The following is an 18,473-nucleotide window of genomic DNA, read 5'->3' as shown; positions in this document are numbered from 1 at the left end:
ATTGACTTCACTAGTGTATTTTGTGCACCACTTCTGGAGAGGAACCACAGCAATCCCTTATATATCATCAGCTTTCAGTTTCACTGTATGCAGGAAGACTGGAGGAGCTCCCAGAAAATCTTGATGGCTGTCTCAGCTATACTTTTTAGTTTAAAATAAATAAAAACAAGTTTTCCATTATTAGTACTTTCTGTGCAGGTAAATTTATTAAAAATTACCATAAAAAATTTCATTTTCCAAAAGTCACTAAACCTTGGAATAACATCAGCCTTGATCCTGGCCAAAACTCAGAAGGTAGCACCTTTAACAATTGGGGTTCCTATATTTTCTGACTTATCCCGTTCCAGACGCCTTTGTCTTGCCAGTTGCCTGTGAAGCAATAAAAATTGTTACAGCGGTTTTATTGTTCTCAATAAGCATTAAAATGTTTCTTCAACATGACACGCACACTGTTCCAAATCTTTAGCTGTCCATCTAAATTGGGACAATTCCATTTTTGTTCCTACCTAAGATTATCCTTCATAGAGTCATCCTGGACTTGGCTCTGGCCAAAATCTTTCTTTCAGGAAAGAGATTCAAGGACATTCACCAATCTGTTTCACTGATTTTAGAACAGCCTCTGTCTCAGTGGGATTCTTCTTGAGATTAATGAGGCTTATGTCCTCTTCCACATATTTAGTACCTATAGCTCATCTGTAAATGAGACCACTGAAATGTTGGTTTATAGCCAAATTCCCTCCAAATGTGTTTTATACGGGAACGTTGTGTATTTTTATGGAAGCCCTCAGGAGTCTCTTTTCAGAGTTGCCAGGCAATGTGCTGCAGTAGCCAGGTAGTAAGATTAGCTTCTGCCTGGGTGGAGACTTCCACCCTCTCTCCTGCTCCTGCCATGGGGTTTTGGGTAACCAGACTCAGGGCTTCAGCCCTCCATTGCTTCAGCCAGGGCGCCCAGGCTCAGGGCTTCCACCTGGTGGCTGCAGCTGGGGCTCAAGGCTACAGCCCCCACGGCTACAGCCAGGACTTATGCACCCAGGCTTGGGGGTTCTGCTCCACAGCTCCAACCAGGGCGCCTGGGCTTCGGGCTTCTGCCTCCCACTCTTGCCGGGGCACTGGGCGCCTGGGTTCGGAGCTTCCACCCCCGCACCCCACTGCTGCCTGGGCTCGGGACACCAGGCTCAGGGCTTCACCCAGCAGCTCCTGCCAAGGCTTGGGCACCCATTTTTCTGTGGGCCCACAAATTGGCCAGGACTCTTACACATAGGTCCGTTGTAGGCAGGGGGGCACTGAAAATGCTATGCCTAGGGGTGCCTAATCTGGCCCTGGGTGTGTGTGTGCCTGGTGCATAGGAGCCAGACTGTTTTCTGCAGCAGTACCTGTTGAGGTGGTGCATGTGCCCTTCACCAACTCATAGCCCCTCCTGAAGCAATGTTGGGAGAGTGGGGATGCCATCACACCCATAATCAGTTCCTTCTCACTGCTCGTGGCCTGAGTCACTGCTCGTCGCCCTTTGTAGTTTACCACATGTTTTTTTATCTGCATAGTCAGTGAGCAGATCTCTGCCTTTTTTGTAAATAGTTACTTAGCAGTTAGTATCCTGTAGTTAGGCTTCCTTTATGATTTTATTTTTGTTTTTAAAGTGTGTAGTACTTGGCTTTCAGTGTTAGGCATCGATGGCATGCAGCACTCACTGAGCTTAAAGCACTGCCTTTCGGGGGTGTCTGTCTCAAATAGTGCCCTCTACATGTGTTGGCTTTTGTGTTTTTGTGAGGGATACGTTAAAGAAAGGTGCAGTATCAGTCATTTTTTCAAGAGAACACAGTTTTCGAGTGTCAAGGTTCCTCCCCCACTCTGAACTCTAGGGTACAGATGTGGGGACCTGCATGAAAAACCTCCTAAGCTTATCTTTACCAGCTTAGGTCAAAACTTCCCCAAGGTACAAAATATTCCACCCTTTTGTCCTTGGATTGGCCGCTACCACCACCAAACAAATACTGGTTACTGGGGAAGAGCTGTTTGGACACGTCTTTCCCCCCAAAATACTTCCCAAAAACCTTGCACCCTACTTTCTGGACAAGGTTTGGTAAAAAGCCTCACCAATTTGCCTAGGTGACTACAGACCCAGACCTTGGATCTTAAGAACAATGAACAATCCTCCCAACACTTGCACCCTCCCTTTCCTGGGAAATGTTGGATAAAAAGCCTCACCAATTTGCATAGGTGACCACAGACCCAAACCTCTGGATCTGAGAACAATGAAAAAGCATTCAGTTTTCTTACAAGAAGACTTTTAATAAAAATAGAATTAGAAATAAGAAATCCCCCCTGTAAAATCAGGATGGTAAATACCTTACAGGGTAATTAGATTCAAAACATAGAGAACCCCTCTAGGCAAAAACCTTAAGTTACAAAAAAGATACACAGACAGAAATAGTTATTCTATTCAGCACAATTCTTTTCTCAGCCATTTAAAGAAATCATAATCTAACACATACCTAGCTAGATTACTTACTAAAAGTTCTAAGGCTTCATTCCTGGTCTATCCCCGGCAAAGACAAAAAGTAGACAGACCCACAAACCCTTTGTTTCTCTCCCTCCTCCCAGCTTTTGAAAGTATCTTGTCTCCTCATTGGTCATTTTGGTCAGGTGCCAGCGAGGTTACCTTTAGCTTCTTAACCCTTTACAGGTGAGAGGAGATTTCCTCTGGCCAGGAGGGATTTTAAAGGGGTTTACCCTTCCCTTTCTATTTATGACACGCCCCCCAAATCTCAGCTAGGGTGAAACACTGGCTGGGATTTCTTCCTGGAGCTCTAGGAAAACAGAGTTAATAAGACACATGCATCTCTAAATATACTACCCAGTACATAAAGACTAACAATATTTTCCACATCTCAAGGACGATTTTAACCAGTTGATTCTGGGAAACTTTCACGTGAGAGTGCATCAGCCACTTTGTTAGAAGCTCCTGAGATGTGTTGGATGTCGAAATCAAAATCTTGGAGAGCTAAACTCCACCGAAGAAGTTTTTTGTTAGTTTCTTTGACGGTGTGAAGCCACTTCAGTGCAGCATGGTCGGTTTGCAGGTGGAAACGCCGTCCCCAAACATATGGGCGTAGCTTTTCCAGAGCGTAGACAATGGCGTAACATTCTTTTTCAGTGATTGACCAGTTGCTTTCCCTCTCAGACAGTTTTTTGCTGAGAAACACTACAGGGTGGAATTCTTGATCAGGTCCTTTCTGCATTAAAACTGCTCCCACACCACGCTCGGACGCATCTGTGGTAACTAGGAACGGTTTGTCAAAGTCTGGGGCCCTTAGTACAGGGTCAGACATGAGTGTCGCTTTAAGCTTGTTAAAGGCCTTCTGACACTTTTCGGTCCACTGCACAGCATTTGGCTGTTTCTTTTTGGTTAGGTCTGTCAGTGGGGCGGCGATTTGGCTGTAGTGCGGTACAAATCGTCTGTAATAACCGGCCAAGCCTAAAAAGGATTGAACCTGTTTCTTTGACTTTGGGACAGGCCACTTTTGGATAGCATCCACTTTGGCCTGTAGGGGGCTGATAGTTCCTTGACCCACCTGGTGTCCAAGGTAAGTCACTCTGTTTAGGCCTATTTGACACTTCTTAGCCTTAACAGTTAGTCCTGCCTCCCTTATGCGCTCAAGGACTTTTTGTAGATGTTCCAGGTGGTCTGCCCAGGAATCCGAAAATATGGCCACATCGTCAAGGTAGGCGACTGCATATTCTCCTAATCCCGCTAGGAGACCATCTACAAGTCTTTGGAAGGTGGCGGGTGCATTTCGCAGCCCGAAAGGGAGTACATTAAATTCATACAGCCCGAGATGTGTGGTGAAGGCTGACCTTTCCTTGGCAGATTCATCTAGCGGTACCTGCCAGTACCCCTTGGTTAAGTCCAAGGTAGAGATGAACTGGGCCCGTCCCAGTTTCTCTAATAGTTCATCTGTGCGTGGCATTGGATAGTTGTCTGGGCGAGTTACAGCATTTAGCTTACGGTAGTCCACGCAAAAACGTATTTCCCCATCTGGTTTGGGAACTAGAACCACTGGAGATGCCCATGCACTTTCAGAGGGGCGGATTACACCCATCTGTAACATATCCCGGATCTCCCGTTCTATAGCAGTTTTAGCTTGAGGAGACACTCGGTAAGGTTGGACTCTAATTGGGCGAGCATTACCTGTGTCAATGGAGTGGTATGCCCGTTCAGTCAGTCCTGGGGTGGCTGAGAACGTTGGCGCGTAGCTAGTGCACAGCTCCTGGATCTGCTGTCGCTGCATACGCCCAAGGGTCATGGAGAGGTTCACCTCTTCCACACCACCAGCACATTTCCCTTCGTAGTAGACACCTTCAGGCCACTCAGCGTCGTCTCCTCCCTGGGCTGTAAACTGACAAACCTTTAATTCTCTGGAATAAAAGGGCTTTAGAGAATTAATATGGTACACCTTAGGCTTTCGGTTGGAGGTGGGGAATGCTATGAGATAATTAACAGCTCCCAGGCGCTCCTGGACCGTGAATGGCCCTTCCCACGATGCTTCCATTTTATGGGCCTGGAGCGCCTTTAAGACCATGACCTGGTCCCCTACTTTGAAGGAACGCTCTCTGGCATGTTTATCATACCAGGCTTTTTGCTCTTTTTGAGCATCCTGTAAGTTTTCTTTAGCAAGGGCTAAAGAGGTTCGGAGGGTGTTTTGTAGGTTGGTTACAAAGTCCAGAATGTTAGTTCCTGGAGAAGGTGTAAATCCCTCCCATTGCTGCTTCACCAACTGCAATGGCCCCTTAACCTCACGGCCATATACAAGTTCAAATGGGGAAAACCCTAAACTGGGGTGTGGTACAGCTCTGTAGGCAAAGAGCAACTGCTGCAACACTAGGTCCCAATCATTGGAGTGCTCATTTACGAATTTACGTATCATGGCCCCCAAAGTTCCATTAAACTTCTCCACCATGCCATTTGTTTGATGGTGGTAAGGAGTGGCAACCAAGTGATTTACCCCATGAGCTTCCCAAAGGTTTTTCATAGTTCCTGCCAGGAAATTAGTCCCTGCATCTGTGAGGATGTCGGAGGGCCAACCTACCCTGGCAAAAATGTCTGCTAGTGCCTGGCACACACTTTTAGCCCTGGTGTTGCTTAGAGCTACTGCTTCCGGCCATCGGGTGGCAAAATCCATGAAAGTCAGTATGTACTGCTTTCCTCTGGGTGTCTTTTTCGGAAAAGGACCCAGAATATCCACAGCTACTCGCTGAAATGGAACTTCAATGATGGGGAGTGGCTGGAGAGGGGCTTTGACCTGGTCTTGGGGCTTTCCCACTCTTTGGCACACCTCACAAGACTGGACATAGGTAGAAACATCCTTGCCCATTCCCTCCCAGTGGAATGACCCCCCCAAACGGTCTTTGGTCCTGTTCACCCCAGCATGGCCACTAGGGTGATCATGGGCTAAGCTCAAGAGCTTGGCCCGGTATTTAGTTGGAACTACCAACTGTCTCTGAGGATGCCAGTCTTCCTGGTGTCCACCAGAAAGAGTTTCCTTGTATAAAAGTCCTCTTTCTACAACAAACCTGGATCGATTAGAAGAGCTGAGAGGCGGTGGGTTGCTCCGTGCCGCCGTCCAAGCTCTCTGGAGGCTTTCATCTGCTTCCTGTTCGGTCTGGAACTGTTCCCTTGATGCTGGAGACATCAGTTCCTCATTGGATTGTGGACCTAGGCTTGGTCCCTCTGGAAGTGATATAGGGGATGGAGCCGTTTCTGTTGACTGTGAACCGCTCTCCGCTGGTGCACTATGTTGGGATTCAGGCTCCGGCTGAGCCTCTTGTGTAGGGTTATCGGCTGCTACCAGTTCAGGGTCGGTGGGGCCCTCTGGTGTTGAGGTTGCAAGTACTGGATTCAGTGCTGGCAATGGGTCTGGTGTTGGTTGTTCGGCTGGTTCCGGTTCTGGGACTGGTTCCGTCTGGGTCTCTGGGACTGGATCCACTACTGCTGTTGCAGACATTGGTCTGGGGTCCGGGTCCATCACCTCTGACCGGGTCCTGATAGAAGTTTCCGGAACAGAGCTAGGCCTCACGGCTTGTTTAGCCTGGCTGCGGGTGACCGTTCCCACCCTCTTGGCCTGCTTCACATGATTGGCCAAGTCTTCCCCCAACAGCATGGGGATGGGATAATCATCATAGACTGCAAAAGTCCACGTTCCTGACCAGCCCTTGTACTGGACAGGCAACTTGGCTGTAGGCAAATCGAAAGAGTTGGACTTGAAGGGTTGAATTGTCACTTGGATCTCTGGGTTGATTAACTTGGGGTCCACTAAGGAAGCATGGATAGCTGACACTTGTGCTCCGGTGTCCCTCCACGCGGTGACCTTCTTCCCGCCCACACTCACAGTTTCCCTCCGCTCCAAGGGTATCTGGGAGGTATCTGGGCCTGTGGACCTCTGGTGTGATTCCGGTGCAATGAACTGTAATCTGTTGGGGTTCTTGGGGCAGTTGGCCTTTACATGCCCCAGCTCGTTACATTTAAAACATCGTCCAGCTGACGGGTCACTGGGGCGAGGAGGGTTGCTGGAGAACGGGGTGGTGGGACGATAAGGGGTCTGGAGGGTTCTTTGGGAGGTAGGTGGGGCTTTGGGCGGCCCCCGGTAATAGGGTGTGGCCTGGGGTTGTCCCTTCTGGTCTCCGCTCCAACTGCGACCAGTTTTTTTCTTCTCTGCCACCTCCACCCATCTGGCTCTAATCTCTCCTGCCTCGATTACAGTTTTGGGCTTCCCATCTAGGATGTACCTTTCTATTTCTTCAGGAACACCCTCTAAGAATTGTTCCATTTGCATTAGGAAGGGCAAATTTACTGGAGATTCAACACTTGCTCCGGATATCCAGGCATCCCAATGTTTCACAATGTGGTAGGCATGTCGGGTAAATGACACGTCTGGTTTCCACCTTAGGGCTCTGAACCTCCGACGAGACTGCTCGGGTGTTATCCCCATTCTGACTCTCGCCTTGGATTTAAACAGTTCATACTTGTTCATGTGTTCTTTAGGCATTTCAGCTGCCACCTCAGCTAAGGGTCCACTGAGCTGTGGCCTCAGCTCTACCATGTATTGGTCAGTAGAGATGTTGTACCCAAGGCAGGCCCTTTCGAAGTTTTCTAAGAAGGCCTCAGTATCATCACCTGCCTTGTAGGTGGGGAACTTTCTGGGATGGGGAGTGGTACCTGGAGAAGGATTGCTAGGGTTTGTTGGTATATTCTGCTGAGCCTTTACCTTCTCCATCTCCAGTGCATGCTTCCTCTCTTTTTCCTTCTCCTCCTCCCCATGCTTCCTTGCCTCCATTTCCCTCCTGTGGGCAGCCTCCTGTACCTCCTTTTCCAGCTGCATGAGTTCTATCTGTCTTTCATGTTCCTTTTGTTTTTCCTCAGCCTGAAATCTGGCTAATTCCATCTTTTGTTGTGCTGTGGATTCTGTCATCCTAACCTCTCTGTTTTTAACTAACTTTACACCCGAGGCTTAGAAATAAACAAACAAAACTTGGCTGTAAAATTTTGCTGTGCTGGAATAGAATACCTATTCTCTGATAGTGATTGTCAGCCTACAGAAAAAGACAATTCCCTTGTCTCTGCTCTGGGCCCAAATCAAAGCAAAAACTTCCAACTACTTTGAAACCTGTTTACCCAGCCCAAAGAAAAAACAAGTTTCCTTTTTAAACTTGTGCTCCTTGTAAAAAATCAAAATCCAAAAAAAAAAACCCTGCCACTTTTGTCTCCAGGCAAATGGGTAGAACACCCCTCCTTCTATTTACTTTTAGGGAAACAAAAAACTCTGGGTTGGAAGACTGTGAATTTCCCTGCAGGAGTTAAGTACCCTGCCTCCAGGCAAAGAAAACCTGCAATTCACAAAGATAATCCCCTTTTGTCTCTGCTTGGCCACAAAGCAGAGAAAAACAAGCTGCTTTCAGTTTCAGCTGCTTCTGGACTTCCTTTTTTTTTTTTTTTTTAAATCTGTATTTCTAGTTCAAAAAAATCTCAACTGGATCTCAAAATGATTTCAGGTTAATCCCACCACTCTGCCACCATGTCAAGGTTCCTCCCCCACTCTGAACTCTAGGGTACAGATGTGGGGACCTGCATGAAAAACCTCCTGAGCTTATCTTTACCAGCTTAGGTCAAAACTTCCCCAAGGTACAAAATATTCCACCCTTTTGTCCTTGGATTGGCCGCTACCACCACCAAACAAATACTGGTTACTGGGGAAGAGCTGTTTGGACACGTCTTTCCCCCCAAAATACTTCCCAAAAACCTTGCACCCTACTTTCTGGACAAGGTTTGGTAAAAAGCCTCACCAATTTGCCTAGGTGACTACAGACCCAGACCTTGGATCTTAAGAACAATGAACAATCCTCCCAACACTTGCACCCTCCCTTTCCTGGGAAATGTTGGATAAAAAGCCTCACCAATTTGCATAGGTGACCACAGACCCAAACCTCTGGATCTGAGAACAATGAAAAAGCATTCAGTTTTCTTACAAGAAGACTTTTAATAAAAATAGAATTAGAAATAAGAAATCCCCCCTGTAAAATCAGGATGGTAAATACCTTACAGGGTAATTAGATTCAAAACATAGAGAACCCCTCTAGGCAAAAACCTTAAGTTACAAAAAAGATACACAGACAGAAATAGTTATTCTATTCAGCACAATTCTTTTCTCAGCCATTTAAAGAAATCATAATCTAACACATACCTAGCTAGATTACTTACTAAAAGTTCTAAGGCTTCATTCCTGGTCTATCCCCGGCAAAGACAAAAAGTAGACAGACCCACAAACCCTTTGTTTCTCTCCCTCCTCCCAGCTTTTGAAAGTATCTTGTCTCCTCATTGGTCATTTTGGTCAGGTGCCAGCGAGGTTACCTTTAGCTTCTTAACCCTTTACAGGTGAGAGGAGATTTCCTCTGGCCAGGAGGGATTTTAAAGGGGTTTACCCTTCCCTTTCTATTTATGACATCGAGTATGCCTCAAGCAACACTTAATGGAACAGGCAGTGAGATTCTTCTCTCCCCAGGGCCCTCATTTGAATACCCTGCCACCTGTACACAGTTCACTACCAAGGCTATAGTGGTTTTTGACAGACCCCTGGACTTGGACTTTTCTCCTGGGAGAAAGTGGGGTTGGTCTTCCTCTCTAGGTCTTCCCCAAAAACAAACTCATAAGATAGACTGGAACCATTCAAAGAAGGACATGGCTGTAATCACCGTTACCTTGCAGGAGTCCACGGTGAGTCCTGCGAGGGATACGACATAACCCAGAAATTCCACCATGTTCTTGTCACATTCACATTTTTCTGACTTGGCACAGAGGTGGTTCTGACTAAACCAGTCTAGAATGATACAGATACAGAGCTCTTGATTTTCAGAGAAAATGAGAATGTCAGCTAAATAGGTGACCATGAACTGATCTGGAATATCCCTAAATACTTCATTCATAAAATGCTGGAAGGTAGCAGGAGCATTACAGAGGCCAAACAGCATAGCCAAATATTCAAAATGGCTGTTTTTCACTCCACGCAGGTCTAATTTTGTAAGGATCCAAGCTAAGTGGAGTCTCTCCAGGAGCTCATTAATAATCCGCTCTGATTAGGCCACAACTGGAGTATTGTGTCCAGTTCTGGGCGCCATACTTCAGGAAGGATGCGGACAAATTGGAGAGAGTCCAGAGAAGAGCAACAAAAATGATTAAAGGTCTAGAAAACATGACCTATGAGGGAAGATTGAAAAAATTTGGTTTGTTTAATCTGGAAAAGAGAAGACAGCGAGGGGACATAACAGTTTTCAAGTATGTAAAAGATTGTTATAAGGAGGAGGAAGAAAAATTGTTTTTCTTAACCTCTGAGGATAGGGCAAGAAGCAATGGTCTTAAATTGCAGCAAGGGAGGTTTAGGTTGGACATTAGGAAAAACTTCCTAACTGTCACGGTGGTTAAGCACTGGAATAAATTGCCTAGGGAGGTTGTGGAGATCACTGGAGATTTTTAAGAGCAGGTTAGACAAACACCTGTCAGGAATGGTCTAGATAATTAGTCTTGCCACGAGTGCAGGAGACTGGACTAGATGGCCTCTCGAGGTCCCTTCCAGTTCTATGATTCTGTGTTTAATGGCTCTGATGTTTCAGGTTGTCCCCTTGGCTTGGCTCTTTGTTTTGTATTCTGACAGAGTGAGAGGCCAACCTGTTTCAGCATGGACACTTTCTAGATGGACACTTACTTCCTGTATCATAATGACGTACAGTTTAGCAAATACACCTCCTCCACAGAGACTATTGGCCCATTCAGCAAGAGTTCAAGCTACCTCGATAACTTTTCTGAGAAACACTTCTATATTGGATATCTGTAGGGCTGCTACTTGGTCCTCCGTGGAAGCGTACCTTCACTCATAATTATGCCATCACAACTGCTTCAAGAGCTGCTGCAACTTTAGGAAAGCAATATTGCAGTCATTATTTAAGTAGACTCCAAGTCTCACCTCCTAAGAGTACTGATTACGAGTCAACTAAGTGAAATATGTGTGTGCAACCACTCAAAAAAGAAAAAAGTTACATACCTGTATTCTAAGGGTTGTCCTTTAGAGATATGGTTGCACACATGTATGCCAGGACCCGCCTTCTATCACATCTGCATTGGAGTCCTGACCCCCCTGTTAGGGGGCTTATTCCTTCACCCACTTACTTCCCTGGTCCTTCTCACATGAACAGAGAGCAACAATACCCGAAGTCCAAAGGTGCAAACAATTTGATGTTTATTGGGGTGAACTTCCAGTAAGCATGATTCCAGGTTCCTTCCTGAGTGTCCCCCTTCCCAGCTCTGACACCACAGAGCCTTACCTGTGTCCTTGTTCCCATTCCCCAAGTTAGCAAAACATGATTCCAATTTCCCCACGCCTATTCCCTGTTCCCATTTCCCCCTTACTTCCTGACTGACTGCAGACTATATAGTAAAACTTGAGTTCTGCTTAGCTATACCTTAACCAATCATTTTACTGAAATTTAACTAACCAATCGTAACATACTGTAACATGATTATGTAACCAATTATATCCCACCACCTTAATTAGTTTACACCCAGCAAAATTAATTACACAGCAGACAGAAACAATCACAGAACCAGACAGAGATTATACAGACAAACAATAGCAAAGTGGGAACTATAATGACAAAACAATACAGAAGTGAGGATTTCACATCCCAGCTATTGATAAGTGAGTTCTTGCCAGACAGGATGCTATCAAACTAAGTTTCCTTTTACATCTTCTAGGCACTTCCCTTTCTCTGGAGGTGATAGGCATTATCAAGACAGGATTGTATTCCTAACAGCCCAATAGCACCTTATTTCAATGTGACTAGTTTGGAATGTGAGGAGGTGACCAGTTGCTTCTCAGCTTATGGCTGCCTCTGTTGCTTAGCCAAAGATCTTTGCCTAAGCACAGGGCCTCAGACTGTCACAGTAAGAGAAGGACTTTACACAGGCAGACAGTGATTTTGATTCTTTCTTTTATACCTCTATAACTAGCCAAGTGATAAGAATACACCTAAATTCTTAGAGTATAGGCCTTTACAGAAAGGCCTGAATATCGATATCCTAACACCCCCCATATTCCATTGTAAAGGAACTGAGGGGGTGTTGAGGTGGCACTGCACTTACGTAGCTTCTGGAAGGGTTATGGGGAGGTACAGGACACATGCACTGCCCTGATGGCTACTGCTACAGAAAACTCTGGGTCCAGCTTGTTGGGCAAGCGAATACCTCAGTGGAATACATATGTGCAACCACATCTGGAAGAACAACAGTTACAACACAGGTATCCATTCTTTCTGTTGCCTTGCCATAATTCCAGATGCTGATTTCCTTCAGAAACATAGTTTGCTGAGTTTGCCACTTGCATAGGAAACTGCCAGTCTCACATGGGCTACTATGAGTACAAAATGTGGAGCAAGTCTTGCTACATCATATATTCTTTTCTTGAAGAACAGAAAGAATTCAGAAATGTTATCAAGGTAGTTGGAAAGTTGCTTGATGTTGCAGATACCACAGTAAGAGCAACTGCCTCTGGAACCAGATGCCTATAGTTATGGATTGCTGCGGCAAGTGTCTGGCCTTCGGAAGTAGGTACAACAGAAGCTTAAGGGCCTGCTGCCTCATGATGGAAATCATATTAGGGAGACAATTAAGGCTAATCACACTAATGCCAAGAAAACAAAAGTGACCTGTAGTTCCCTCAAGTCAAGCTTTCCCTTCCTCCATCCATCAGGAAAGTCACAAGTACCACATCAGACTCAAGCAGCACAGTTTTCCAGCTTTCCAAGAGCCTGGCTGGATGAAGAGTAGCAGCTGACTGAAACTGAATCCAGAAGGACAGAGATGGGGCTGATGTCAGAGAGGGACAGAAACTGTTAAGAACTTGCCATCTCCATAACATCACGCTTCTTTGAGGGTGTCTGCCCTCAGATCGTGGAAATGGTGTACGTGTTCATCTGGTCTCCTCATTGCGCTGGATACCTCATTAACCACAACTATTTTTATTTTTATTTTTTTACCAAAAAAAATCCTTTTCTCACCTACTGCTGGCCAAAATCTGTTACATTCAGACTAAGCATTTATGCTCTCCAGGCTTGATTACTGGAATATACTTAACTAGGAATGAAACTACTTAAAAAAAAAAAAAAACACAACATTGATTAGTTCAGAACATAGCAGCCTGCTTACAGAGCCACAGGCCTCCAAGAGTACATCACCATAATGCTCCCCTGTCACTAACTCATTGTAACTACTGGGGACAAACTTAAAATTTCAGCCCTCATCTTCAAAAGCCTCCGTGGGATTGACCCATGTTACCTAAGGCACCATCTACATGATCATGACCTCCCCCAATAGTTGTATCTCACCAGGACCCTGAAAATCTCAACCATGAGTGAGATTAATGTAACAAATGCTAAACTGAGCCCACAAGTATGGGGTAAATTCCTGGAGAGGGCAGCCAATTTCTTGTTCCACTCTAGCTAAGTGACTGTAAACTTACATTGAGAAACCTTATTTGCTTAAGTCTTTTGCCCCTTGGAGGGGCAAAGGATGTTTAGTGAGACTCATAGTAGCTTCTTGATCCAAACAGGAGTCTACTTTGGTGCTAGAGATCTTCCAGAAAGCAACATAGTGCTCAGTCCACACTCATCCACTAGGCATCACCATTTTGATGGAAGGGACTCCTTGTGCTACATTTTGAAGATTTCAGTGTGGTAATCCCAGAAAATACGTATTTCTGTCACATGATAGTGCCTTCTCTGAGTCTACTGGGTTACTGTTAGATGAAATCCATTAGTCTCTGATGTGGTGAAGTTAAACATAAAATGGCAACTTTTCCCCATGTATTTCCTGAAATACAGATTTCTGTGAAGATCTTCCCTACTCTGGAAAGCCAACTCTATAATCAAGATTTGGGGCTGATAGTCTTGATCTCTTGCTACTGCAGGAGGTGCCAAAATTCCACTGTGACAATTTGATCCCATGTCCTAAGTGAGAACAGAGAAGAAAGTAGCCTATTCATTTCAGCCCATACTGAAGGGATGCAAGACAAAATCTAAATTTGAGATGAGATGAAATATACTTTCTACATCTGGAAGAATAGCAGCTAATGAAAACCCCAGAGTTTTAATATGAGATAATTGGTGATGCAAAAATGTGTCTTAATATGTACATGGACAGCACCTATCACGATGTGAGCAACACTGAAATAAATAATATTTAATAATAATGAACAGTGAGTTAATAAGGTTAACAAGACTTAGCATCAGTTGTATCTGCTTCTTAATTGGCCATGAATGTATGTTTAATAGAGTTTTATATTAAAACATCAAAATTTTAAAACAAAGATGTATTCCAGCTTCTCTGTAAAGAATGTGAAGGTCTGCTTCCTGTATGTATCATACATAGCAAGTGAAAACTTCCATTAATACTATATGTAGTAATGTGTATATGTTTGGTTTTTTTTTTCATTTTGAAAGTTCGAGAGTGAAAGGAAAAAAGTGAAGAAGCTAGTAGAGTTAAAACGATCAGTGGAAGCCCGGCTGGATCAAGAAATGAAGAGAAACAGTGAATTACAAAAAGAATGTAATGGGTACAGTTTTTTCAGCACTTTCAAGAAAATATCAAGTAAACTAAAACATGACTTTGTTCTGTTTACAAAATTAAACTTTAACTGAAAAATGATTGCACAACTGACCTCACAAATTGCTTGTATAATGCCGAACTTTTAATGTTGTTCACTTTTGTAATTGAGCACCTGTTGCAAAGTGCAGTGAGCAGGTATGTTATGCCAGGCTGCCATGCAACTCTTCAGGTAGGGAAGGAGAAAAAAGGACCTACACCTACATCCCACATGGGGCAGCCAGAAGTTTGCCCTAAAAATGATTTCTGAGACTGAGAGGATGATTCCTCAGATTTGTCTATCAAATATATTTAAAATGGGTTTGAGGGGCTTGGCTATGGTTTCTAAAAATACATAAACAAGTCTGTATGTCTTTCTACTGTACTTACTACGCAGAATGAAGAAACTTCTAAAAACAGCTAAGAAGAAACTAAAGGAATATGAGAATGGAGAGAGTGTGTCCCAGTTTAGTTTCCAGGGAGAACTGAAGAACAGATATTCTGAAATGGACAATGAAGTTAGTAGATTAAAGACAAAGGTAGGTTCTAATATTTGAAACTCACATAATTCATTCTTCATATATTCCTCTTAGAATTGCTATAAATGTGGTGGCTACATTTTGAGTTGGATTTTTGTTGTTTTTATTCTGGTTAAAGATTGTAAAGAAATAACCGTTCTCAGCTCCCCACCCAAAGAGCCTCATGAGATCCTGATGCATCTCACAGGCTCTAAAAAGCACTCAGGAGGGGGATGGGAACACCCATTGAGATAAATGGACTAGTTCACACATCTCAGAGTTATTGTTTCAGGTTGTATTCATCTCAATAGGATGTTCTCATTCTGCTCAAAAGAACACATTGAGATGAGAGGGCCACTTCAGACCTTTCAGAGACTCCTGTGCTGAAGGAGGATGCGTAGAGAAGCCTTTTCCCTCCATCGTCCCTCTATCCTTCCTGCTTAATGAACTGTGCTTCACAGTGCTCTAAAATTTGCATGCTTGCACTGATTTTCTTGAAATTCGCATTGCTTTGCAGGAATACATTGTAGGGCTAGTGACCACATTCGGGATCATTTGAGACAGTAGTTCCAGAGATATAAGTTCTGAAAAAGATAGCAGTTTTTCAAAAAGTTACTAGGTAGGCTTTTTTGCGCAGAGCCAGAGATAAAACTGTTGCTGGGATGCAGCTCAAAATGTTCTTAATTGATTGGTTATTACCCACGGTAATGGACGGCATCCACTAGATCTTTGGGGAATTTAAGAAAGTGTTTGTTTCTTCAATTGCGTACTTGTGCAGTCTGGAAGGATTACAATGTACAGGCCCCAGTAAAGAAGAAACCGTGAAAGGGTTTCTATGCAAGCACTTTATGCTTACCTGGGTAGTTTGAGGGAATGTGCCAATACCATTAAACCAGTGAACAGCCCTCCACTGATGTTTCTAGTTCTAATCTGTGTACACCTGTGCAATAAAGATCTAATAACTCACGCTGCTTGCTGCAAGTTATCTGTTATAATATCGTGTGCTTGTATTTTATGGGGAGGTTTACTGTGAACATAGCTGTCAAGGTTCCCTTCCTCACTCTGAACTCTAGGGTACAGATGTGGGGACCCGCATGAAAGACCCCCTAAGCTTATTTCTACCAGCTTAGGGTAAAACTTCCCCAAGGCACAAACTCTTTGTGCTTGGAGGGTACGCTGCCACCACCAAGTGATTTAACAAAGAATTAGGGAAAGGACCAATATCCCCCCAAGCCTTACACCCCCTTTCCTGGGGAGGCTTGAGAATAAACAAGATGAGCACAGACCAGCCTTGGGTTTTTAGGATCCTAAAAACCCAATCAGATTCTTAAAAAACATAACTTTCTTAGAAGAACAAAACAAAGATAAAAGAACAACTCTGTAAGATTAGAATGGAAGATAATCTCACAGGCAGTCAGATTCAAAACACAGAGAATTCCTCGAGGCAAAACCTTAAGTTACAGAAAGAAGAAAAAAAACCAGGAATACACATTTCCTCTAGCACAGCAAATTTCACAAGCCAAAAACAAAAGAAAATCTAACGCATTTTCTAGCTAGATTACATACTAACTCTATAGGAGTTGGATTGCTTGCTTTCTTGATCTGTCCCCAGCAGAGGCAACACACAGACAGACAAACAAAGCCTTTTCCCCCGCCTCAGATTTGAAAGTATCTTGTCCCCTTATTGGTTCTTTTGGTCAGGTGCCAGCCAGGTTACTGGAGTTTCTTAACCCCTTACAAGTAAGAGGATTTTATAGTACTGTATCAGAACTTCTTAACCCCTTCCCTTTATATTTATGACAACAGCAGAATAGTCAGTAGCTGATTTAAGCAAAATGTTTATTTTGGGTTGGGAGGAGCTGATGACAGACGACTTGTGGGTTGGCAAGAAGGACAGACAAGGAGAGGGGTTGCAGTTGCAGAAGGGGTGGGCAGTAGCGTAGCTAGTGGGGGAGTGGGGCAGCAGCCGCTCCTCCACCGAGCAGAAGTGGCACCTTTTTAATTACTTGGCGCCTTTAAAATTTTTACTCACCTGGCGGCGCTCTGGGTCTTCAGTGGAGGGTCAGGGGGAGTGGAGATTTAAAAAAGGTGCCACCTCCTGGTACTGACCCGGCGGTGCTCCGGTCTTCAGCAGCTCTTCGGCGTCAGGTCCTTCACTCGCTCCGGTCTTCGGCGGCATTGCAGTGGCTGGGGGTGGGGGGGGTCCTTCAGTGCCGAAGACTGGAGTGAGTGAAAGACCTGACGCCGAAGTGCTGCTGAAGACCCGGAGCACTGCCGGGTCAGTACCAGGGGTTGGCGCCTTTTTTTATCTCCGTTCCCCCTGTTTTTTCCACTTGGCTACGCCACTGTAGGTGAGCCTTGCGTTGGTGGTTTACAGATTTTTTTCATTTTACTAGCCTCTGGGGAGGTTAGGGCAAAGGGCTATTTCCTGATCTTGGAGTAGATTAATGTGGTGTTTCCTAAAACACATAGTACAGAACTGACAGCACAGGTGACTTGACTGCTAAGGGAAGAGCAATATGTGTTCTGCCAGGTTGCCAATATGTCGATTCTGGGTGATTCCTCATCCACAAGGTTGGAGAAGTTTGTGACACAGTATGGAGTACAGTATAGGGATTGCTGATTTGACTGAGTATGCAAACTGCAGGACGGGATATGAACAACTGTCTACATGACTATTAACTCCTATCAACAATGTATCTTTTCCTATTAAAAAACCCAGGAAATCAATTGGCAAAAAACTGTTAATGGAGTTAAGCTTTGCTTGGTGATATGTTGTCCCCTTGCAGAATGTTGAGTTGAGCAAAACTCAAACTTCTGAAAACCAGGAAATGCACAGTTAAGCCAATGCAACATTTCTGTTCCCTCATTCAGCAATGCCCAATATGTCCCATAAACACACATCTCTTTACTCTTCCAACCCAGTAGTTGCTGAAATGTACAAGCTGTTCGCTTCTTTTACAACCCCTTCACTCTCACCCACATGATTTTCATCGAACACTACTGAAAAACAAAAAGGAGAAAAAAAAAGGTTGCCCACGCCAGCTTCCCTCTGCACTCTTTGAGCAATGCTTCAATATGCATATACTCACTCTGGCCCTTGGCACTATAAGATTGAGGAGGTCCCGGATCCTGGCATATGCTCACACACTTAGCCAACTCCCCATAAAGAATACCACTGTGCAATATAAGAACTATGGTTTTGTCCTCACTAGCCCTTTTGTCAGTCAGGGGTGTGAAAAAAAACCACAACCCAGACCGACATAAGTTTCACCGACAAAAGCGCCAGTGTGGACTGTGGTATGTCTCTCTTCTGCCGACAGGTACTACGGCTCGTTGGGGGTGGTTTAATTATGCCGGCGGGAGAGCTCTCTCCCACCAGCAAAGAGCCGCTACACAGGAGACCTTACAGCAGCGCAGCTGCACCAGTACAGCTGTAAGGTTCATAGTGTATACATAGCCTATTTCACAGCCTTTTACAACTCCCTTGCGCTTACTCACACTGTCACAAGATGGCTGCCCCCTTCCCCCCCGGGGGTCCCCCGTGTAAATACCAGCCTCATATGTTGCAAATGTTTTTGTATGTATTAGAAAGAATGTTGGGAAGGGTTAAAGGTATAAATACGGAACAAAAGGTTTCTTTACAGGCGGCAAAAAGACAGAAGGCGGGGGGGTGGGAAACGGGTTAACTTGATGTTCCAGCTAAACCCGAAAATAAGGAGCTGACATCAGCCCAAGGCCACTACCCACACTCACTCTGCTACCTGCCAAGACAG

The 18,473-nt window shown here is 44.7% G+C and overlaps 1 protein-coding gene across 4 annotated transcripts in view; it reads left to right on the top strand.

Annotated features, from left to right (window-relative positions):
• The window catches only part of ANKRD26 (ankyrin repeat domain containing 26), a 196,762-nt gene that overhangs the window by 133,839 nt on the left and 44,450 nt on the right, over positions 1-18,473 (top strand). For all 4 annotated transcript variants that reach the window (XM_074942299.1, XM_074942302.1, XM_074942300.1 and 1 more), the window contains exons 34-35: positions 14,038-14,150; positions 14,577-14,718. In XM_074942299.1, coding sequence (XP_074798400.1) covers positions 14,038-14,150; positions 14,577-14,718 — 255 coding nt within the window. The remainder of the gene's footprint in view (positions 1-14,037; positions 14,151-14,576; positions 14,719-18,473) is intronic.

The sequence above is a fragment of the Natator depressus genome, chromosome 1 (genome assembly GCF_965152275.1).
Source record: "Natator depressus isolate rNatDep1 chromosome 1, rNatDep2.hap1, whole genome shotgun sequence".
In the NCBI taxonomy this organism is placed as follows: Eukaryota; Metazoa; Chordata; order Testudines; family Cheloniidae; genus Natator; species Natator depressus.
The sequence above is the reverse complement of the archived record's forward strand: the minus strand, read 5'-3'. Positions and strand labels throughout refer to the sequence as shown.